Here is a 23,305-nt window from a genome sequence, read left to right on the forward strand (position 1 = left end):
AGCGTCTGATTCTGGATCAATAATGACTACAGTTCTAATGCTCTCTTCATTTGAAGGTGGACTGTTTTCTTCATCTTGATTTCCAGTGTTGGTGCCGTTTGAGCGTGGCGTAGTGTCAATACTTAACGGGTTACCAGTGGGCTCTGTTACCGTATCAGGTGGGAGATTGACAAGAAAAAGCCCTGTTCCTTCACGCTCTTGTTGGTACACAAGTGGATCTTCCGATGGTTGATTCTGAAGTGCACTGTGGACATAATTGTCACTATTGTCACTATTGTCATTATTGGGAACCTCTTCTTCTTCTTCAGTCAGGAGTAGCTCTGGTTCGTCACACACATATACATACACACACTCACACACACACACACACACACTCTCTCTCTCTCTCTCTCTCTCTCTCTCTCACACACACACACACACACTCTCTCTCTCTCTCTCTCTCTCTCTCTCTCTCTCTCTCTCTCACTCTCTCTCACACACTCACACACACACACACACACACACTCTCTCTCTCTCTCTCTCTCTCTCACTCTCACACACACTCTCTCTCTATTTCTCTCCTTCTCCTTCTCCTCACCCACTTGACATAAACGAATAGTGTGTATATGTTACTTCTCTTTTCAGAAACTATTAGTGAAGCTGATGGAAAAAGAAAGCATATCCTGCATGTAATGTAATGTAAAGAAAAAGAAAAATAAGTTAGTGTAGGGGTAGTAGTAGTGTAGTAGTGTAGTAGTAAAGTAAGTAAGTAAGTAAGCGAGTAAGTAAGTAAGTAAGCGAGTAAGTAAGTAGGTAAATAAGAAAGTAAGTAAGTACAGTTAGTGTAGTGTAGTGTAGTGTAGAACTAAGTAAAGTAAGTAGTAGAAGTAGTGTGAAGAGGATCAAAAAAAAATTTCTAAAGACACAAAATATTTTTATAAAACTTTCTCTCCGTCTCTCTCTCTCTCTCAGTCTCAGTATTTTTTTTTTTAAATTTTTTTTCAGTAAGAGGAGGGTATAAAATATACACTGCACCAGACATATTTGTTATCAAAGACAGACATAGATCCTTTTATAAGATATGTCTGATAACAACGTCCATGACTCCAAGCCTGACTCAGGCGCTGTTGTCCCTGATGCAAATGCAAATGCAAATGCTGCAGCTACTAAAACAGGGGCAGCATCTGATGCTAAAGATTCAGGTAAATCATCGGGTGATCCAAAAATTGAAAACCAGCAACAGCAACAGCAACAACAATTACAAGCTCACTTGCTGGGCCAGGTTAATCAAGGCTACAACTATCAACAAGGCCAGGGCTCGTTCCCTAATAACTACCAATATGGACAAAATGTGAACCAAAATTACAATGGCAGCGCAAATTTTCACAACAAGGGCCAATACAATAATTCTAATAAACACCATCCAGGAAACAGACAGAATTTCAACAACAATGGTAACAACTCAAACTCCAAGTTCAACCATAACAACAACAGTCAAAACAATCCCAATGCTCTGGCCCATTCTCACAGAAAGCTGTTTAGTAATGCTAAAATGAATCACACTCATCCCAATCAGCAACAGCAACAACAGCAGCAGCAACAGCAGCAGCAACAGCAACAGCAACAGTATATGGGATATGCATATGGCACTGCGGTTCCACAAGCCTTTCAGTACGGCTATATGCCTCAATATTATGTTCCTATGCCATACATGTCACCGGCATCTCAATCATATGTTTCTCCAACCAGCAGCGCTTCCAGTAGCTCAACACCTCAATACGTTCACCCCCAAACAAGAACTCCACCTGTTCCAAAAGTGAAATTGACCACCAAGGACGGTAAGCCAGTTGACTTGGAGGAAAAAAAGAAGAAGACTGCATCGTCAACCCCAGTAGCATCACCTTACGCCAAACATGCATCACCAGCAACTGTCCCTGCAACCACCACTACACATGCTGAAAAACTGGAATCATCAACACCAGGTGCCGCATCTACAGAATCTGCTGGTGCTGCAGCTGCCACTGCTTCCGCTGGCTCCCCAGCATCTGCATCTGCATCTGCATCTGCATCCGCTCCAGCACCTGTTCTTTCAGCAGCAGAAGAATTCAAAAGAAAAATCAGAGAAAAAGCTGCTGCTGCCGCTGCCGCCAAAGAAAAAGAAAAGAAAGATGCCGAAGGTACTCAAGAGAAGGAAAAACCAAAAGACGAACCAAAAGTCGAACTTGGGGATGCAGCAGCAAAGGTGGAAACTCTGTCGGACTCTAAAGGAAATAATACAGAAACGAGCTCCGAAGCGAAGAAGTCTGAACCTTCAGAGGTTGAAGAACCAAATATGAGTGCAGGTTCTGAATCTGGGGTGACATCAGAGGTAGCTGATGAAGGAAAACCCGCGGAGTCTCTTGAATCTACCCAGCCCATTGAAGCTACAAATCAGGAACAAGTGGCTGGTGTTAGCCCAGTAGAACCAACAGAGACGAGAGAACAAGAGAAATCACAAAGTGAAGAAGTTGGTGAGACCACGCAAACCGAGGCTGTACAACTAGAGACAAAGGATGATGTCACAACAGAAAAAGCAGACACTACCGCCGACACTGCCGCCGACACTACCGAAACATCTGCATTTGCTGACACTAAAGACGCACCCGAAACGGCAGAACCTGAGTCGTCAGAAAATACCGAGAAAACACTCGATATTTCACAGTTTATGCAAAAGATATCTGAAGTCCATACAATTACAAACATTTTGGAAACTGCTTATCCTGAGAACATAAAAGGCGTTGACAGCTCAAAACAAATTCCCAGCAAAAAGTACAGATATGATCCGCAGTTCTTAATTCAATTCCGTGATGTCGTACAATACCCCATTGATACAGAATTCAAAACGCGTTATAGCTACTTGGAATTTGGCCTGCTGCAATCCGCCAGACGTTCAGGATCCACTAGAGACTCCTCGTCTCGTAATGCCGGTCCAGGTCCTAGACAATCAAGTAACATGGGACGTTTTGGTGGCCCTCATGACAAGCGAGGTGGCCTTTCTAATGGTCCTAATGCGTATGATAGCAGACAAAATTCCAGAACCGGCTCTAAAAGAAGAGGTACATCTACAAGAGATAAATCTACTAGAAAACCACTTCAGTCAAAGAGAGGTAGAAACAATGAAGCACGCGAACCAACCGAAGAAGAATTGGCTAAGGAGGCGCAGAAACCAGCTGAGGACGTTAAACCGTTGGAGAAATCGGCAAATAGATGGGTGCCTAAGTCAAGAGCTAAAAAGACTGAGGTGCGTTATGCTGAAGATGGTAGTATCATAATGGAGAAGGATGATGTGGAAAGGAAGATTAAATCATTATTGAACAAATTGACGTTGGAAATGTTTAATGAAATTACGGATGAGATGTTGGATATAACCAAGCAATCTAAATGGGAAACTGATGCGTCAACTATTAAACAGACCATATCTTTAACGTTTCAGAAGGCGTGTGATGAACCTTATTGGTCAGAGATGTACGCTAAATGGTGTGCCAAGATGACAACGCACATTCTTCCGGAAATCACGGATGAAACAAGTACATTGAAAGACGGCACTCACCCATCCGGTGGTGCATTGGCTAGAAGAGTGTTGTTAACTACATGTCAAGTTGAGTACGAAAAAGGTTGGAGTGACAAATTGCCAACCAATCCTGATGGCTCTCCACTCGAGCCAGAAATGATGAGTGATGAATATTATGTCATGGCTGCCGCAAAAAGAAGAGGTTTGGGTCTTGTCAAGTTCATTGGTCACTTGTACAATTTGAATATGTTGAATGACCAGGTCATTTACGTGTGTCTTAAAGATCAATGTAGCAATACTACTGACCCGTCGGAAGACAGTTTGGAAAATCTTGCCCAATTAATAAAGACTGTTGGACCCAAATTGGATGCCAATGAACGTACTAAAACTATGCTCAAGATTGTGTTTGAAAATATAAATACAATTTTGAACAATGTCAAGTTGAGTTCTAGAATAAAGTTTATGTTGATGGACTTGCAAGATTTGAGGAAGGCAAGGTGGCAAACGGGAAAGCAAGAAGCACAACCTACAACTATCGAAGCTATACACCGAGATGCGGAGATGAAAAAATTGAAAGAGGAGAGGGAAAAAGGTAGAAGACCGCAAAACACCGGAAGAGGAGGCAGTCTGCATTATGGATCAAATAACTTGGGTGGTGCTGGTGGCGGAAGTTCGAGATCAAATTCAGGGTTTGGCTCAAATGCAGCATCAAATTCAAACTTTTTCAGAAAATCGCCTTCGGTGGGAAGATCCGACTCTAATGTTAGTAGAAGTGCTAGTGAACGTGGAGGTTCGGCTGCCAACACCTCCAGCAACCTTGCCGGAAGTGACATTCAAAGAGATTCCTCAAGGAGGTCAGAAAATCAGCAAGTTAATAGATTTGCTGCATTAGGTGGTGATGAAGAGGAGGTGGAAGATGAAGGAACTCGTGATGCTGGAGAGGAGAAAGGGAACCAAGGTGCCGAGAAGAGTCAAGCTATAGAAACTCCAGGGGAGAGTTGAGATGTTTTATATATGGGCATGTAAATCAACTTTTTGTACATTAACGTACGCTTTTTTATCTTTTTATAAAACTGATTTTACATAATATTCTCAAAAAGAGCACAAGCTCACTGAAAAAAAGTGTACATTTACAACATGGGACCTCTAATCAATATGTAAAAGACACTTACGACATGGCTAAACTATCATACTGCGGGCTGGTATATACATACTCATTTTGATAATCACTCATCCTGTCTTTCAAAAACTTCAACAACTCCTCCACCTCCAGCACCAAGACATTAGTACTTAGTGCATCCATCGTTGTTTGACTGATTAGTCCCGGTAAAGACACTAGCAATCTTAGTAGATGTTCTACTCCGTAAACTTTAGCCTGACTATGCTCTTGCGTTATGGTGTTGTTTTTCAATAAGTCCAAGTACTGCAAGTTTTCGTACTTGTACAACAAAAGTAAACTTACAGATCTATCGAAATAAATCTCTAGACCATGTAATATTTCAGTGAGAACTCCTAGCTGATGTGATTGAAGGTTTTTTGATCTCCAAATTTTATAGTCTTGGAGAATAGTAGACACGCTTTGTTGACTTGGTAAGTCCACTAGTTTCTTATCCTTGGTGATATACTGCCAATCGTTAACTAAAAGATATTTCAATTCAGGAGGAAACGAAAGGTTGATACTTATGCTCTTTTTTGTTGCTTTTGATTGAGAAGTTGAATTATTGGACGACGACGACGATGACGAACCTGCACTGTTTAATTTTGTTTTCTTGTTTCCGTTGTTGTTGTTTTTGCTCGCCGATTCTGTTGGACCAGTCGAAGATTCTCTCTTGACTCGTTTCTTCTTTGTCAATTGTTCCAATTCTTGTTTCTTAAACTTGTTTTCGTCGTTGATTTCTAGTATCCTGTCGATCCCTACCCATTCATCCCATTTCAGGTTCCACCCTTGATAATGCAACAAGTAACACGTGACATTATCCCATTTTTTAGCACTGAATTTGTGATTCTGTTCCAAGGTCTCCTGTTGCAAATCACCGTTCAATATGAATGAATCCTTTGCATTTTTCATTTTTATTATTTTTGCTTCATATATGAGAGGACCATGATACGCATAAACCAACTGGTTTGGTTTCAAGTCAACCATACTGGACTCGTTGGATTGTTCTATTCGGTAATTGTAGATGTAGCCTCTGCAGAGTCGCTAAATTCTTTCAAGTGCAATCAGTCAAGTTCTCCCACAAATAGCTGTTCCTTTTATTTGGCCATACGCAATATGTGCGTGCTTTTTTTGATTTTTTTTCTCTTTCGCCTTAAATCTTTTTTTCAAAATGAGCAAAGTGTGAGAGCAAGTCTGAGACAAACCACCAAATAAACACACCGACACCGACACACACAGAGAGAAAGAATCAATTAAAATAAACCAACTTCACATTACGTTTTCATTCACACCCAGAGCTAATAAATACAAATGAAATGTCCCAGTCCTCGAGTATAGTCGGTGTGCATTATAAAGTGGGCAAAAAAATTGGAGAGGGTTCATTCGGGGTTATTTTTGAAGGCATCAACATCTTAAACAATCAACAGGTTGCAATCAAGTTTGAACCGAGGAAATGTGAGGCTCCGCAATTGCGCGATGAGTATAGATCTTATAGAATCTTGAACAAGACGACAGGGATTCCGCAGGCCTATTTTTTTGGACAAGAGGGCGTTCATTCAATATTGATAATTGACCTTCTTGGGCCTTCGTTGGAGGATCTCTTTGATTGGTGTAATCGCAAGTTCAGCTTAAAGACGACAATACAAGTCGCAAAGCAGATGATTGAAAGGGTGGAATCCATACATGAACACGACTTGATATATCGCGACATAAAACCAGATAATTTTCTTATAGGAAGACCAGACACACCGGAAGCAAACCAAATATTTGTTGTTGACTTTGGAATGGCAAAGCAGTATCGAGATCCCAAGACAAAAGTTCACATACCATATAGAGAAAAGAAGGCTTTGAGTGGCACAGCTAGGTACATGTCGATTAATACTCATTTAGGTAGGGAGCAGCTGAGGCGGGACGATTTGGAAAGTCTTGGCCATGTGTTTATGTATTTTTTGCGGGGGTCTTTGCCGTGGCAGGGTTTAAAGGCTCCAACAAACAAACAAAAGTATGAAAAAATAGGGATGAAGAAACAAACTACTTCGGTAAATGAATTATGTTATGGTTTACCTATTCAATTTGCTCAGTACTTGACATACGTGAGAAACTTGAACTTTGATGAGACGCCCGACTACAAATACTTGGTTGGATTGATGGACAAAGCTATGCTAACACTCGGCTTTGAGGAGGATGGTCATTATGATTGGATGGATTTGAATAACGGCAGAGGCTGGGATGCGGCGTTGAACAAAAAGGCAAACTTGCACGGGTATGGAAACCCCCATCCCCCAAGGAGGTCGCAGCTACAGCAGCAACAACAACAACTACAGCAACAAAAGAGTCATAATACAAATTCACCGTCATACCAGCGGCTCCAAAGCTATGCAAATTATCCACTGAATCAACAGCCACAGCAGCAACCGCTCTTGGGCAAGAAATTGGATGGCCGAAATGCTGCTACTACTGCTGCTGGTGCGCAAAGAAGGTATGGGTATCAATCAATTAATCAGGACTCCAAAGCTTCAATGTTGGTAAATGCGTACCAGCCTGGACAGGAACGAGATTTGGAATATGGCGGTGATCAGAATGGTATAATCAACTCGAGAAATGACGAGGATCTTCATTCAGACACTTCAAGTTTCAATAGAAAGAAAAGCCGGTCTTGCTTCTTCTGTTGTTACATATAGCAGTAGTTTATAGATTAATGTGTTATTAAATAAAGATCTATAACCATTCTTTTTGCAATGACTGATTACAATTTAGAGGCATCAACAAATTGCACACCTTGATCAATTGATCCCTTCAATCCTTTCAACGCAATTTCAACTAGTTTCTTTTCATCGTCGGTGACGTGAAGTGATTTAAAGGGGTCAATAAACGAACTGACTGCCCCATTGCTCAAAAATACTGGAACTGAAAAGAACTCGACTCCCTGCAAATGGGCATCAGAGAATTCTTTTCCACCTGGGATACCTGGCAAGTAGATGTAGGCAGAGTCAGGAATGGCTTCGTTCTTTGAACGTCCAGATAAGGAGTCAATCACGTATTCGGCAAACCTGTAGCCAGCATAGGCCATCGACAAAGTGGCGGAACCAGCACCATTTTTAGCCTTGACAACTTCGTCACCACCAAACTGAACACGGTGTACAAAATCATCGTACTGTGATTTGCTACTGATCAAACCAACCAGCTTGTTATAGTTGATCAATGGAACAATAGTATCACCCGAATGGCCACCAATAACGGAGATTTTTCCCTTCAAAGTGTTTGGATTAGTATTTGTTAATTCACCAAAAAAAGTTTCAGCTCTGACGCTGTCCAAGGTGGTTACACCAAATAACTTCTTGGGATCAAACACACCCAATTTCTTCAAAACTTGTGCTGCGATGGGAACTGTTGAATTGACGGGGTTGGAAATGATTAAAATTGCAGCTTTGGGGGCAGTTCTTCCAATATTCGCAACCAAGTCTCTAATGATAGATGCATTGATGTTGAATAAATCTGCCCTAGTCATTCCTGGCTTACGGGGGACACCAGCCGGGATGATGACAACATCAGTGTCTTTTAGAGCATCCACAATAGCTGTTTTATCTTCTTTGTCCTTTGGCTGGTAGCCAGTGACCACTGCTGGCGTATTGATGTGGGATAAATCGGCAGCAACCCCTTTAGCATTGACAATATCAAACAATGCCAATTCAGTGACATTGGTATTTAATTTCAACAATAAAGATAATGGTTGGCCAATACCTCCTGCGGCTCCTGCAACTGTGACTTTAACCATAATGTGTGCTGTGTTTTAATAAAAAAAATCGTGGGAGAATGAGTAACAACTTAACTGTGAAAAGAAAAGAGTATTAAAGATGATATATATTTTTTGTTGTTGGTGGTTGGTTGTTAATTGTTTGCTTTTAAAAAGAAAGCACATGCAATGGTTGGAGGAGGAGAGAATATATATATATATATATATATATATATGTAACAGTTTAAGTAATCCTGTGGTTTTTTTGTGTGTAGAGAGAAAAAAGGGACGTGGGGTAGGAGCAGAATTATCCGTTGATTAAATTGTAGCACGTGATCTCATTTAAAAATCACCAAAGTACCCGGCTATGAACCAAAAGTTGTTCATAAATGTTTGAATACTGCTACAACTTGCCAGTAACTATTTACTGAGAGCTGAGCTCTTGAATGGTTTCAAATGATACTTTAGTGTGTTGGTGCTAATATGTTTAATGTTACTGACCATCATTGTCGCTTAGAAATACCGAGGGTAAATTATAACAAGAATTAACGTTTACGAACTACAGACAGGGTTGTTGCATCAGTTAGCAACAACTTTTTATAAATTGAATGATACTGTACCCCCCTATGGTTACCTTATGAGGCCGAGCATGTTAAATACCTACTGCCTTGACAGACTCCTACTTCGGTATTAAAAAAGGACACACAATTTTGTCACCTATTCTACGACGATTTATGACGCAGACACTGCTTTTGATGGTGCTCAAGTCACTTAGACTAACCTACCCCATTGGATCTGCTCGACTGCTTAGTTACTATCTTCATTCAGTCGCAACCTCAGAGTACTTCGCTTGATGGACGTTTTATAAAGTGTGTGTCTCCGTGTCTGTGTCTGTGATTCGCGAACAAAACAAATGCACCGAAGAAAAAAAATAAAAGAAAACAAATTTTTTTTTTTAATCCAGAGCAAAGAGAAGAAAGACACAACTCCGATAGAATTCATTTGACAAGTCAACTCGTCACCACTCAAAAGATTTAAACAAACTTTCAAAAACGTAAAAAAGAAGCATAATCAATACTTGTCTCATCGTACCAACTACTTCAATCGCACATGCTCAAATCAACTATCACCTTACTTCTTACGTCTGTGTTGCTATCAAACGCCATCGATTGTTCTGTCAAGGACCTCCAGCCTTACAATTTCGAAAGCATCAAAGGAACTCACTCATTCTCAACAATTAAAAACACGCCTCCCACAAGAACTAACATCACTTGGACCTTTGGTATATGTGAGTCTATATCCAATGATAAGAAAAACGATTTGCAAAAGTGTCCACAAAACTCCGATATCTGTGGAATCACATCGATCTTACGCGATAACGAAGAACCGATCGTATCTGAAGTTATCGGTTTCAACTCAAATCTTCAAAAGAGCTACGATCCATTGGGTGATAAGGGCGATGGTGGGATTAAAATCACTTACTCAGGAGTCAACTGGGGTGATTCTTTACTTGATGCTGAACTAAGCTTTGTCTGTGATAAGTCGATAAAGGAGAATCACAAATTCGGATTGGATAGCTGGAACGGTGAAGTTTTGAAAATTTCAATGAGGTCAAAAGCTGCTTGTATTACCAGTGATAATGACAAGAAAAAAAACAATGATAATGGCAACTCAGACAAGAAGAAGGATAACGGTGAGTCATGGGGCTGGTTCACCTGGATATTCATCTTTTTGGTGTTATTCTTGAGCATCTACATTATTGGAGGTGCTTGGTTCCAGTACAACAAAGGCAATGCCATTGATTTCCAAAGTGCACTCAAGGAGGTTCTTGAAAACTTCTTTACATTATTGCAAAGCTTGCCTGGATTTATTAGAGAGATCCTTGAGAAGGTTGTCGGCAGGGGTAATAACAGGGGCGAGTATAGTGCTGTATAAATGGAATCAATTTATAGTCTATAGTGAAATATAATGTCGATTAGTTTTAAATGTAGGTTTCTAAGCACATCAATGCAATTGGCACTGATTTGTACCTTTTAAAAAAAAGGGGGGAACCAAACCTGTCGGTGTCTTGTGAAGGCACAAAGTTATCACGCTTGAAGTTGGCAGTATAAAGAAAGTGGAGCCTGTGTATCCGATTGGATTCTGCAACAGAGAAATGACAGAGTGTTCGCTACCAACTTCACGTCTAACGGTCGTGTGGTTAAAATGTTCCTGGTCAGGCCACAAAAGCATAGCTTTTGGAAAGATTGCAGTCAGTGCAATATAGCTTCAGGCAAAACGGTGATGCTGCATGAACTCCATTCATTTTCTTGAATACCCTCGGCTCAACTGTGTGTGTTTTTTGTGTATCGTATTGTCCCGCACTTATGCTCCACATTTCATGAAAATTCCGAAAGGGTTTTTTGTGCACGACGGCAGTGTAATAAAGATTCTATGGTATCAAAAGTCTTAACGAAAGTAGCCAATAACGCTTATAAAGGGCGCCATTAGGCGGTCGAGGTTACTCACCCAAGTCAACGGTTGCAGTTGTTTGCAATACATCAGTATGAGTAAAGTTGAAAGCTGACATTTTGGAGAGTATAATACAAATTATGTTAGCATGTGATTTATTTGATGCCAGGTTAGAGCATGAAGACCCTCGGCCGCCTTGAAGTAGTAATCTCTTTCGGCTAATACATAGGTAATTAAACCCCCTCGCCAGGCTAACGACATAGCTTGCATATTAAAAATAATACCGAATAAGCTGTTCTATTCTAACAGCGTGTAGTAACCACTTCCATGCACGAAAAGAATCAGGTGTAGAATCGAAAAAAAGAAAAAAGAAAAATAAAATAAAATCAATCCCTATCAACAACAACAACAACAACAACAGCAGCCTACCTTGTTCTTAGATTGTTTCTTCACCGACTAAGTAACCCTCTTTTTACTGCTCGACACGAGAAATACCAATAGAAGATTGCTAATACACGCTTTTATTCCATTCTTAACCAAATCAGACCAACATGTCGGGAGACACTGAAGAAATCGCCCATGCAATTGCAGGTGCAGGAGGTGGAGCATTGTCAATGATAGTCACCTACCCATTGGTAACATTGTCAACCTTGGCTCAAACTAAGGCAAAAAAGAAGGAGGAAAAACAGGCCGAACTTGAGGTTGAATCAGAATTGAAGCACACGTCAGAAGCAAAAGTGAAACAAAAGTTTTCACACAATTTCCACAACAACAGCACAGTTTTGGCCGCTAAGGAGATCATCAAGGAAAAGGGAGTTTTAGGATTGTACTCAGGGTTGGGAAGTGCAATTTACGGAATTACCTTGACGAACTTTATTTATTATTACTTTTACGAATTGACTTCGAATATCTTTTTGAAAGCAAACAAGGCCAATAAAAAGAGGGCAGGGTTGTCAACTATTCAGTCTATCATAACTGGAGCTATTGCTGGGGCAATCACGTCCGTTGGAACCAATCCTATTTGGGTTGCAAACACGAGAATTATGACCGAAAAGAAGCAAAAGGGAGAGGGTAACGTCTCAAATTCAACCTTAAAGACCATTTTGGAAATTATCGAAAAAGATGGGGTTGGCACTTTATTTGCCGGAGTTTTCCCAGCATTGGTCTTGGTGATAAACCCGATTATACAGTACACTCTTTTTGAGCAAATCAAGAATGTCATTGTAGCTGGCGGGGGTCAAAAGTCTTTCACGGCAATTAAGGCGTTCTTTATTGGTGCTTTTGGTAAGTTAGTAGCTACAACATTAACTTACCCTTATATTACTTTGAAGTCAAGAATGCACATCAGAAAGAAGGTGTTGAAGGAAGAAGGCAAAGCTGCTGCTGAAGAAATTCCAAATTTGTCCATGTACCAAGAAATCAAAAAGATTATTCGCGAAGAAGGATTTGAAGGATTATATGGAGGGTTAGTTGTTAAGTTGATTCAAAGTATTTCAACTGCTGCCTTCCTTTTCTACTTCAAGGAGGAGTTGTTGGTTGGAAGTGTTAGATTAGTTGAGATACTTAGAGTGTTGAGCTTGAAAAAGGGCAAAGCAATCAAGGCGTAATTAGCGTGTATGGAAAAAAGGGTTGGTTCAATGGCCGCTGCGAAGTGCTGTGTTGCACAGTGTTTCGCAGTATTGGATGAGTTTTTCTATATACATTGTATTAGCTCTAAATAGCGAGTGGAAAATATTACTTTAAGTGAACCAAAGAATTTAAGACAAATTTCATCCCCTCTTGACACTGATTTTCATTTCAAAATCAGTCTAAACTTACATACAAGTACCAAATAACGAGTGAGTTTGGCTTTCTTTCATTTCTCAAAGTGATACTTAAACACAACAGTCCCGGTCTCAAATAAGCGTTGTTTCACATTCAACGGGGCGCAAAAGGAGAAGAAAAAATATAAAAAAAAAGGGGGATTATCAAAGCAATCCACTTCCAGAGTATTTCACTGGCAATGAGTATCATCAGTTTCGGGCTAATCCCTGATGGTCGACATCCAAGAAAGATCATTAATGTTATCAGTAACAACAACCGAATTTCCCTAGCAATTAAAGCCCAATTTGACAGGCTTAATTCTTTCACCAAATCGTTCTTAGCAACTCAATATGAGCAGCAACAACAACTGCAAGACAATTCAGCAGAAGTACCACACCAAAGCGAGCAATTGCAAGCAATTTTCAGGGATTTGTATATGCTCATCGATTGCGACAACTTCAAGCTTGATCGGGTCTCGAATATAAGTTTGCAAAAATTGCAGTCATTTGTCAACAGACTTCAAGGTGTCGAGATCAACACACATATGGATCAAACAATACACGACTTAATTGAGCAGTATATCAATCTCATTCTCGGTCTCAATTTGTCCAACACATTGATATACAAAACGCTTGTTTTGAAAAACCAGCAGGTGTATTGGGAGACCATATACAATTCGGTGTTCAACAAAATAGTCTACTTTGTTCAAACTTTACCAATAAAAACATATTACTTTGTAATTGACACGGTAGAGAAGACCAATCGGATAATTGCGCAAAACTTCCACCAATCGCAAACTGTTGACTTAGAACATCGTCATTGGACATACCAATATTGGCTGAAGTTTCAGAGTTATTTGTTTGCATTGGGGAAATCGATTTTGGAAGCAGTTGATTTACTCTTTGTTCAGGAAAATCCAGTGGTCACATTATTACAAAAGTCTGATATGTCCATTTTGTCATGCATAAAATGGTATGCATCATCAATTGTAAAGTCTCCTGTGGCTATAACCAATAAGGAAATAAAGTTGAAGTTAAAGTCAATCAAGAGGGAGATCCAATCAAACACGCAACATATTGACTTATTCGTCAAATCAGACGCGAAAAACCTTCTACCTACAATGAAGGAGGTTTTAGACTTGGAGGATAAAAGTGACGACAATAAACGAGTGATTGATGGTGTCATAGCATTTGGCAATAAGAACTATAATTCGACTTCGTCGCCATCTTTCCTTACCCGGTACTGGCTCATCATATCACTAGTTCTATTCTACGCACCATCGCAATCGAGAAATATGTACCGCAATCGTCACGAAATCATCCACTGGATCCAATATAATGGGGTTGAGCCTATAAAGGGCTTCTTTGTCAACTGGGTTATCAAACCTGTTAATGACATGCTTAGTATCTTACGAAGTGATGATGAAATCACATTGACCTCAAGAGACTCGTTGAAATCAGATGTAAATTCTTTAGAGAAGATGGTGTATGAATTTGCTCAAGATAACCACATTGAAACGACCCCGGCCGTTGTCGAACAAGATATCAAAAATGGTGACTTGAAGTTGGTTATGTCAAGGTATGAGAATCAAATCAGACAGCCTATTAAATACCTCATTTCGGGTTCATTATTGAGATTAATCTTGATTCAGGTCCAAAAAGGTAAAGTCGATGGAGCAGTGGCATTAAGCGGTATAGACAAGCTATTAAAAAGTCAGCAGTTGGTTTTTGGGATAGTTTCAATGAGCCCATCGTTGATTATTTTGTACCAACTTTACAACTACTTTACTCTGGCCAAACCGTTGCTTGTCAATGGGAAGCAGTTGAGTATAGTTTGCCTTAAATGCTTGAGTAACGTTGAAAATTTGCTTATTTCGTTACTGAGCAAGAGCGACAAGACATTCACGAATGATGCCAGCACCGATGAAGGGGAGTTGTTGATTGAAATCATCAATTTGATCTTGTGCTCCGAGCCTCTCATTCCAAAGGAATTACACGAAGATTGGATTAAAGACTTGAACGAGTTGAACAATAGCGAGTTCGACGTTGAAACGAAATTAAGATTGGTTCAACGAGTTTGGAATATGTACGGCAATTACTTCAAGTAAAATGAACTAAATGAACACATTCCATTGAATAATATATCAGTGGCGCTTGATGTAAGGGTATTAATCAATGACATCTTTATTGAGCGCATCAGGGGGGGATGTAGCAAAGAGGAACTTACATGGTGAGCGAGTTTTTTTCTACTCTTGTCGATAGATGAATTATCTGTTGTTTAAACTACAAAGTTTGGTTACCATTACCTGCTTCCCGCTTTATTCAATGAAATTTGATACTAACTTCATCAAAGATAACCTGGCATCTAGAGAGTTGAATTTAACATGCGTCAAATCCAATGCGATCTCCTCGCTGAAACAAAATTGATCCATAAGGTAACATGTGATCATTACGACAAAAACCCCACAATCATCGAAGTTACGTTGTTGATCGCAATTTAGCAGGACAATCTTTATTTTACCTCGTACCAAATTTGAGCAACTTTCTAGCTTTTTACACAATTTTTGTAACTGTAAATCTCCTTTGATATCAACGTCGATCTTCATTGAATCGTAGACGTATAGTCTCTCATCGAGAAGAGAAAGGACGCCCAACACCCAGTGGTCACCGTTATTAGCGGTCTCTAGGTCCAATTCTTCTAGCGGCTCGTCAATCATATTGATTGGTAGGAATATAATTTTCAGTTTTTTCAAATCGTCCATAGGCAAGAGATTTTCAATGTCTGAAGCGGGAAAATGTTGCATGAGCTGGACCACACTGGGAAATAATAGCTGTACTTGGTTCGTGAAAGGTCGACACAGTCCCAGGTTTATAAACGTCTCCTTAATAAGCTCATACACTAAGGAGATGTTATTATCGTTGAACCATTCCCCAGGCAAGATATGCTCCAAGTCTGATTTGTAGATGGATATTGAATGGCACTGACCTAACTTGAAGTCTGACGTGCCTTCTTTAGATGTTGATTTCGCCGTTATTATCTTGTTGTATATTTGTTTGAGCTCCTGCTTCGCTAGATAAGGCTTGAACGTGGCTTCGATGGCAGTGTTGCTGGAATCTAGTTCCATTTGTCGCTGCATCTGTTTCCGGCGCTGAACATTTATCTTTTTCATTTGTCTCAATTCACGCTTTTCCAGCTTTGTTAATTTCTTGTTTGGTGTGGGTTCCTGGGTTGGAACAGTAGATGAAATATCAACAACGTTTTCCTTTTCCAAATATTGATCCCATGGTAGCAGGTCGATACCATTGGTATTTGTGGTCTCTTTCAAAGGGGTGTAGTCAGGAACAATGCAAAATCCTTTGTGTTCCCGCCATATAATTGATGTCATGATAGTTTTTTAGGTTGTAGTTTCACGGGCAAAAACATGTTAACACTTTGATGATCATCATATGCATGCGGTTGCAAACCAGTAAGAAGAAGAAAAAAAAAAAAAAAACAAGTTGAAAAGAAGAAAGAAATGAAAAAATTTTGTGGACAAGACAGTTCAGCTTTTTGGGTATACCAACTGGAAAGGAATAATACCGAGAAGGAGATTGTTGGAAAAACGACTTACTGGGGTTATGGTGACTTCTATACTGATGCCAATAAAAAATCGCGTTTCAATTATGAGGTCGTCATGGATAACTACTCACCTCATACCTCGTCGGAGTATATCTCTAAACACAAGACCCAAAACTATGATAAAACTAGGGCAGCCAACTCATGAAACAAGGCCTCATATTATACCTAAACCCGGAAACCTCACACCGGGAATATCAGCACTTGAGTATTTCCAAAGGAGGTTGAGACTCGCATCCAAGCTACCCGACAATTCCTTGGCTATTATAATTGGAAATACTACAAAGTTTAGCTCGGGTAGCGTATTCTATGACTTTCAACAAGACAATGACTTTTATTACTTAACTGGTTGGCTAGAGCCTGATTCTATTATGATTTTAGAGAAGAAAGGCAACAAGGGCGATGATGATATTGTACTACATATGTTGGTACCGCCGAAAAACCCACAACGAGAGCTATGGGAGGGTGCCAAGACTGGATTAGACGGTGCATTTGAGTTTTTCAATGCTGATAGCGTCGAGGATGTTAGCAAAGCATCAGTTTACATCAAATCACTTGTCAAATCTACCAACACGATCTTTTATGACAACAAGTACGACGAGAAATTGAAATCGAAATCTTCAATCAGTCTGTTTTTCAATTTCGGTGGTGATAAACTGGCTGGGTTGAATGACGTAATAATGAGTTCAGGTAAACCAATTAATCCATTGAGCAAGGTGATTGCGTCTTTGAGAAGTGTAAAGTCTCCAGCCGAAATTGATGTTATGCATGCTGCTGGCCAAATCTCAAGTCGAGCTATTAATAAAGCGATTGGCCAAGTTGGATCGAGAAACCCAATTGCGACAGAAAAAACGTTGGCCAAGTACTTAGAGTATCAATTTGTAAGGGGCGGGTGCGATAAACAGGCATACATTCCTGTTGTTGCTAGTGGATCAAATGCATTGACCATTCATTACACAAGGAATGACGATTTGCTATATCGAGACGAATTAGTATTTGTCGACGCTGGAGGAAAGCTTGGTGGATACTGCGCTGACATTTCGAGGACGTGGCCAAACTCAACCAAAGGATTTAGCGGGCCTCAGAAAGATCTTTATGAGGCCGTGTTGAATACAAACAAAAAATGTATTGAATTGTGTAATGAAAGCTTGGGCCATTCCTTGCATGATCTCCATGATTATTCGGTCACCTCATTGAGAAAAGAATTGCTGAACATAACTGGCTTCCAACACGTGACAAAATCTGATGTATCAAGATATCTTTATCCGCACTACATTGGGCATCATTTGGGTTTGGATTTGCATGATGTACCGCCAATTTCTCGTTTTGATAAACTAGTAGCGGGAAATGTTATCACCATTGAACCAGGCTTGTATATACCGGAAGATGACAGCAGCTGGCCAAAACATTTCCAAGGTATTGGTGTTAGAGTGGAAGACGATGTAGTTGTAGGTAAGTCAAGTGACGAAATTATTAATCTCACCAGCGGTTGTGTCAAGGAAGTTATAGATATAGAATCGTTGATCAATGGAGGTGTAACTACACCAGGCATAGACGACGAATTACTAGTAATGGATATTTAATGAATATAAGAAGGACTATTTACAGCGGGGTACAATTTAACGGCCTAAATTTAACAAAAGAGAGTTTTTAGCGCCTTCAGCGCCTTCGCCACCATCTCCATTACTAGGCAAGTAAGTAATGTTTGGCGATCCTGCCAATGTGCTTGCAATGTCTTTGGATGCCTCTAATCTTCTGATCATCAATAAACCGTCACCAGCCTTGGCCAAAGCCTTGGAGACAACATCTGCAGACTCGGCTTCACCCTCGGCTCTGATAATGCTTGCTTTCTTTTCCTGTTCAGCTTTTTCCACAAGATACTTTGACCTTTCAGCGTCTTGTTGGGCAATCTGCTTCTGCTCAACCGCCTTGGTGAATTCGCGTCCAAACGTCATGTGCGTAATAGACACATCTTCCAATTCGATATTGAACTCATTGGCTCTTCTCGACAATTCTTGCCTAATTCTTGCCGAAACAACCTCTCTCTGAGTAATCAACTCGGCGGCATCAAACTGTGCCACAATAGCTTTCAATATTTCATTTCCAATTGCAGGCAAGACTCTCTCGTCGTAGTCTAAACCCAAGGTTTGATAAATTTTAGGCAATCTAGGCACATCTGGTCTCGCCAAAACCCGCAAAGTGATGGACACATTTTGCAAGTCCTTTGAGCCCGTTGTTGTTGTAATGACCTTTGGCTTAATCCTCACGTCAAAAACGACTGCCTTCTGTAGCCAAGGCACAAGGAAGTGGGTCCCTTCGCCAATAACTGTTTGCTCCACTCCCTTTAGACGATCAAAGATGATGGCCCTTTTGCCTCCTGGGACATCGTACATAGAAGATTGTGCTAGTGCAAACGCAACACCAGCTGGTAATGCAATCTTTGAAATAACTTCAGCAATCCTTTGTGACATTTGGGGTTTTGCAAATAGGATGTGCAATGGGTGGGTAGGAGAACAGTTTCAATTAATCTCTTTATATTGCGGTTGGGAAATTTTGCCAATTTTGCCTGTCTGGTGGTGGTAGTGGTGATGGTAGCGATGGTGCACGACCTTTTCTCTTTTTTTATAGGGGAAAGTGTTTGGAAATTTAGGTTGGTGTCGTTTTAACTGTAGATAGAGGGAGGATGTATAGACCATCATTAGTGCATACAGAGCTGTGACTACGAGAGATTTTCATCTGGGCCTGAGCAAGAGTAGAAATACTACATCTGTTACAAGAAGGTTGCCAATAAAAAACAACCAGTGAGAACCGTTTTAAACAGTAAAGTTGTACGGTGCAAGTCCATATCTTGGTCGCTGTATTGGTGATAATCTGTTCACAGAAGTGCGTTATTACTTCCTTATGAACAACTTTTGGTGTGGTTTCATTATGTTAACCAGCCCAGCATATTCACCAAAAGGCGTAACATAAAAAAGGACAAAAGAGAGATCCATGCATACATAATTAAGGACATCATGTAATTGAAAAAAAAAAAAAAAGAAAAAAAAAATGACACAACACTTTTTAAACTATCCGACGTCTTTTTCTTTTTCTTTTTCATTTTCATTTTCCTTGATCAAATTCAATCCATCAATCAACCTAAACTTCTACAACATTTGCATACCAAGCTGGTAATAAAAAAAAATGTCTGCCTCATTAGATAAATCATTGGACGATATCATTTCGTCATCGAAAAAATCTTTCAAGTCAAGAAGACCTGGTGCTAAAGTCGGTGGGGCCAAAGGCACTCAAAATAAAGTTGGAAAGAAGTTGGTCGGAAACAAAGTTAAGAAGACTGCTACTTTCAAAAGACCAAACGGTCCTAGACCTGGTGCTGCTGCTGCTGCTGCTGCCGCCGCTGCCGTTCCAGCATTTGATTTGTCCTATGCAACAAAAGTCAATGTAACTGGTTTACCAAAGGACTTGAAGCAAGATAACATAAGGGTATGTTCAGTATAATGGAAAAAGAAGAAAGAGAAAGTAGATCATTGGGGGTGCCGAATGCGTGGGTGAACGAAAACAAAGGTGTTACGTCTTGATGAGAATGTGTTTTGAGGAAATCTGTGATGCTTATTGTCACTTCATTGGGGGGGTATTACATTGCCTTTTCTCTTAAAAGCTTGTTGATTGGTACAACTATATGGTTCTTTTTGAGTCCAATTAGTGACCTTTGACAGACCCTATTAAATTTGAGCTTATCAGCTTGTAAGTTCAAGCAAAAGCAAGAATGGTTAGTGCTGGGGTCGGGTCGTAAATGAAGGCTTGTGCTAAATGATTCTATGTCTTGGGCTCAGCTATAGTTCATGTGTGACTTAGAGGGGGGTAGAAGCTTTACATCGAGGCTACTCGTAAGCTTCCCTGCTGGTACCAGTCCAAGGGAAAGATTGCATTTTCAGTTTAAACATCTGTCGATGTTTTCGCTCATGAGATGATTTAATTGATTGTCGTTGAACCAAATTTGTCTTGCGAGGAGTTAACTGAGCTGACGCGATCGGCAGCACTAGACTGGACTTCTACCTCATCTTCCACCTTATAACCATGCTATTGGATTTACCACGTGATCATTTAGTATCAGAACATTCATCGGATCTTCACACTACAGCTTTAGTTCTCATATTCAGCATCACCCAATCTACTTTTTTATTTTTTTTTGTTGTTGTGTATATTCACTTCTACTTGATTCAAAGACTAACAATTTTAGGAATTTTTTCAATCGCAAGTTGGTGGTGTTCAAACCGTGGCTTTAAGTTATAACGAAAGAGGCCAATTTAAAGGTGTGGCCACTGTGATTTTCAAGTCTAATAAGAATGCTTCCTTGGCTGTTGAAAAGTACCACGGTGCTTCAATTGACGGTGGTAAGGGTAAATTGTCTTTAGAATTGATTATCGATACCACAAAGAAGCCACTTGCATCTAGAATTACTGCAAAGCCAATTCAAAAAACGCAAGCTGCCAAGGCTATCGAGAACAAGAAGAAGTTGTTGGTTAAGAAGGCAAAGAAGCCGGCAAAGAAACCTCAACAAAAGAAGAAAACTGTTGAGGAGTTGGACCAAGAAATGAAAGACTACTTTGAAAACTAAAGTCGTCTGCGTTGCTTGTCGAGTTTATTGTGTACTTTTATAGTAAATGAGTTACTTTTTGATGTATTATTCTAGATCAGCCATAGGGAGAAGAGATTGTTACGAGACTTTGACAAGACTCATATATCATTAAACCATTTCCTCCCACTGCCACCTCTAATACCAAAATAATCAAGTTGGGTCTTTGAATAACTCCATATCATGTTTGACCCCAGAGTGCAATGGCTGATTTTTCCTTTTGTGAACTAACACGCAATTTCCTTTAAAGTCTCTCAAATGCAATTTGAGCAGGAAAAAAAAAATTCAAAAATTGTAACCGAATGTGAAATTTTAGACTCTCAGACAAAGTTTTGGTACAAGCCAACAACCACTCTTCTGTTACACTACATCTTACACAGCTGCTTGCAGTATACCAAAGCGACTACAATGCCAAATTTGGAATTCATAGTCACAGCTGAATTTCACATTGATAAAGGTCCATCCTTGATGTACCAGTATCCTCATGAGATTCCTGGGTTGAAAAACTTGTATTTCCTTCCTGAATTGATGTTACCCGACCAAATACACAAACGTAATGAGGACTACACACTTTTCCTACTATATCGGAACATGACCACTGGTGATTTCCAGTACTTGTACAATAAAAATACTTGTGAACCAGACCCATATTACTTGTACACTATAGTGTTGAATTTACATAATGACGAATACAAACGTGGGTCTCAGGTGAAAAGCTTGTCCATAATCACCAAAATCCCGTATTTTAAGAACTTTAAACCAGTATTGATGATTTGCTTGGACCTGTACTTTAACAATAACAATTTTGATGTCGTTAAAGAGCTATACCGCAGTTTGAATGAAAAAGATTTTAGCATGAGCCATGACCCTTCGGATACGGCAGGAATCGGTAATGACCTAAGCATTGTGAAAAAGATTTTGATTTCAAGCATATTGGACTTGCCGATTAATGACAAAATATATTACGATGAAAATTTTAGAAACAAGGTTCTTGGTATTGGAAAGAATAGAATTCCCAATGACACCCTATTTATCAGAAAAGACTTGAGTTTCAACTCGATTGTAAACTTCAACAAAATGAACATTCCTATTAAGGTGCCATTGTTGAACTTGCCCGATACAATTGGAGACTATTTGAACCCTACTGACTTGAATTTTAAACCAAACTTGATCAATATTTTAAACTCCAAGCTATCTGGCGAATTATTGAACAGTGAGATGACCATTTACGGACTCCAAACACCCCCAATCATCATCCTAATAAATGCAATATTGACTGGAAAAAGGATATTGGTGCTTAGTTATGAAAACAGCTCGGGGTATATCATTGATCATATTCTTTTGATCTTGAAAATTGTTACTGGAGGAGGCATTTTAAGCGGACTTTTAACAAATTATAACGTGTTTCCAATAATCGATGTGTCTAAAATCGACTTGCTAGAGCAATGTGAGAGCTTTATTGCTGGTACAATAAATCCATTCTTTAAGCACAATGACAAGCTATGGGACCTTATGTACGATTTGGATTCAAATGAGTTGATAATTAGTTCCAATGTTGCCGATGCCTCATCGGTGAATTTCAACATGGAGTTTAAGAGCTCCATCATTTCAGAGGATGCGAGGTTCTTGTCAAGTTTGCAGCTCTCTATATTCAACTATAATGACGACTTGACCACAATTCAGTTGATATTTCGTCGTCACATCAATGAAATTGTTCGGATTTTGCTCAGTTCCAAGAATTTTAATAGCAGCTTGTTTCCCAGTAATAAAGATTTGATCTTGCTACTTGATGGAATCGGGTATTTTTGGTCAAGTGATACTTCCAAGTTGTTGGAAATGTCTTGTTATCAATTAATTTCAAAAAAGTTTCAGGATTTGTTGTATAATGGGAAATTGACATACAATCTTCTTCTCCCGAACTTATCCAACGAGTTGAATCTCATGATTGATTTACACTATCATTTGCAGAGCTTGAGCAACATATCAGTGGTTAATGCCAACTCCAAAATCAATGAAAGAGAAGTTTGGTTTAATATATTAAAATTTTTGATATCTGGCAAGTCCTTGGAAATCTTTTTATTGACAACGTACTTGATCCCACCAAGCAGTTCCACTAGTTTGCAAAGCTCGTCGGCTCATGGTGGAAGCTTGACCATATTTGACAAGAATAAAGGTATTGAACTTCTATTAATCAATCTATTCAATTATGACGACCAAATAAAGTCCAATGTTATAATGATTTTACAAGAACTACAGGACAACTTTTTATGCGGTTGGTGTCTAGAATTATTTTTGAAGAGTAACACTGTTTACGAGATTGCGTTTAATGATTTAATTAATGAATGACCTTTTGGACTATAGTTCATTTTACTTCTTATATAC

At 39.6% G+C, this 23,305-nt stretch overlaps 12 protein-coding genes and 1 pseudogene across 13 annotated transcripts; 8 read left to right on the forward strand and 5 right to left on the reverse strand. All coding sequences in view use genetic code 12, as the record gives it.

Annotated features, from left to right (window-relative positions):
- Nucleotides 1-588, reverse strand: CANMA_000311 (annotated as a pseudogene). Its single transcript has 2 exons — nt 578-588; nt 1-271 (listed from the first exon to the last, which is right to left on the reverse strand). Coding segments are annotated over exons 1-2 (282 nt in total).
- Nucleotides 589-1,060: 472 nt separating this feature from the next.
- Nucleotides 1,061-4,531, forward strand: TIF4631 (translation initiation factor eIF4G; the record flags this gene model as incomplete). The annotated part of the gene is made up of 1 exon (XM_051815258.1): nt 1,061-4,531. One exon carries the CDS (start codon nt 1,061-1,063, stop codon nt 4,529-4,531), a length of 3,471 nt encoding a protein of 1,156 aa, XP_051674042.1.
- Nucleotides 4,532-4,697: 166 nt separating this feature from the next.
- On the reverse strand, nt 4,698-5,672 carry EAF3 (Eaf3p; the record flags this gene model as incomplete). The annotated part of the gene is made up of 1 exon (XM_051815269.1): nt 4,698-5,672. The coding sequence occupies one exon, from the start codon at nt 5,670-5,672 to the stop codon at nt 4,698-4,700; it is 975 nt and encodes a 324-aa protein (XP_051674043.1).
- A 671-nt stretch (nt 5,673-6,343) lies between these two features.
- CANMA_000314 (CK1b) lies at nt 6,344-7,366 on the forward strand (the record flags this gene model as incomplete). Its single annotated transcript, XM_051815280.1, has 1 exon — nt 6,344-7,366. One exon carries the CDS (start codon nt 6,344-6,346, stop codon nt 7,364-7,366), a length of 1,023 nt encoding a protein of 340 aa, XP_051674044.1.
- Nucleotides 7,367-7,431: 65 nt separating this feature from the next.
- MDH1-3 (malate dehydrogenase) lies at nt 7,432-8,460 on the reverse strand (the record flags this gene model as incomplete). The annotated part of the gene is made up of 1 exon (XM_051815291.1): nt 7,432-8,460. The coding sequence occupies one exon, from the start codon at nt 8,458-8,460 to the stop codon at nt 7,432-7,434; it is 1,029 nt and encodes a 342-aa protein (XP_051674045.1).
- A 1,068-nt stretch (nt 8,461-9,528) lies between these two features.
- CANMA_000316 (uncharacterized protein) lies at nt 9,529-10,353 on the forward strand (the record flags this gene model as incomplete). The annotated part of the gene is made up of 1 exon (XM_051815302.1): nt 9,529-10,353. One exon carries the CDS (start codon nt 9,529-9,531, stop codon nt 10,351-10,353), a length of 825 nt encoding a protein of 274 aa, XP_051674046.1.
- Nucleotides 10,354-11,420: 1,067 nt separating this feature from the next.
- CANMA_000317 (uncharacterized protein) lies at nt 11,421-12,476 on the forward strand (the record flags this gene model as incomplete). Its single annotated transcript, XM_051815313.1, has 1 exon — nt 11,421-12,476. One exon carries the CDS (start codon nt 11,421-11,423, stop codon nt 12,474-12,476), a length of 1,056 nt encoding a protein of 351 aa, XP_051674047.1.
- Nucleotides 12,477-12,871: 395 nt separating this feature from the next.
- On the forward strand, nt 12,872-14,779 carry CANMA_000318 (uncharacterized protein; the record flags this gene model as incomplete). Its single annotated transcript, XM_051815324.1, has 1 exon — nt 12,872-14,779. The coding sequence occupies one exon, from the start codon at nt 12,872-12,874 to the stop codon at nt 14,777-14,779; it is 1,908 nt and encodes a 635-aa protein (XP_051674048.1).
- A 210-nt stretch (nt 14,780-14,989) lies between these two features.
- On the reverse strand, nt 14,990-16,057 carry ULP1 (Ulp1p; the record flags this gene model as incomplete). Its single annotated transcript, XM_051815335.1, has 1 exon — nt 14,990-16,057. One exon carries the CDS (start codon nt 16,055-16,057, stop codon nt 14,990-14,992), a length of 1,068 nt encoding a protein of 355 aa, XP_051674049.1.
- A 349-nt stretch (nt 16,058-16,406) lies between these two features.
- On the forward strand, nt 16,407-17,870 carry CANMA_000320 (aminopeptidase; the record flags this gene model as incomplete). The annotated part of the gene is made up of 1 exon (XM_051815347.1): nt 16,407-17,870. The coding sequence occupies one exon, from the start codon at nt 16,407-16,409 to the stop codon at nt 17,868-17,870; it is 1,464 nt and encodes a 487-aa protein (XP_051674050.1).
- A 36-nt stretch (nt 17,871-17,906) lies between these two features.
- On the reverse strand, nt 17,907-18,758 carry CANMA_000321 (prohibitin subunit; the record flags this gene model as incomplete). Its single annotated transcript, XM_051815358.1, has 1 exon — nt 17,907-18,758. One exon carries the CDS (start codon nt 18,756-18,758, stop codon nt 17,907-17,909), a length of 852 nt encoding a protein of 283 aa, XP_051674051.1.
- A 712-nt stretch (nt 18,759-19,470) lies between these two features.
- CANMA_000322 (RNA-binding protein) lies at nt 19,471-20,905 on the forward strand (the record flags this gene model as incomplete). The annotated part of the gene is made up of 2 exons (XM_051815369.1): nt 19,471-19,770; nt 20,528-20,905. The coding sequence occupies 2 exons, from the start codon at nt 19,471-19,473 to the stop codon at nt 20,903-20,905; spliced, it is 678 nt and encodes a 225-aa protein (XP_051674052.1).
- Nucleotides 20,906-21,331: 426 nt separating this feature from the next.
- Nucleotides 21,332-23,269, forward strand: MEA1 (Mea1p; the record flags this gene model as incomplete). Its single annotated transcript, XM_051815380.1, has 1 exon — nt 21,332-23,269. One exon carries the CDS (start codon nt 21,332-21,334, stop codon nt 23,267-23,269), a length of 1,938 nt encoding a protein of 645 aa, XP_051674053.1.
- Nucleotides 23,270-23,305: the final 36 nt, after the last annotated feature.

Source organism: Candida margitis (assembly GCF_024628925.1).
Source record: "Candida margitis strain CBS 14175 chromosome Unknown scaffold74, whole genome shotgun sequence".
NCBI classification, from domain to species: domain Eukaryota; kingdom Fungi; phylum Ascomycota; class Pichiomycetes; order Serinales; family Debaryomycetaceae; genus Lodderomyces; species Lodderomyces margitis.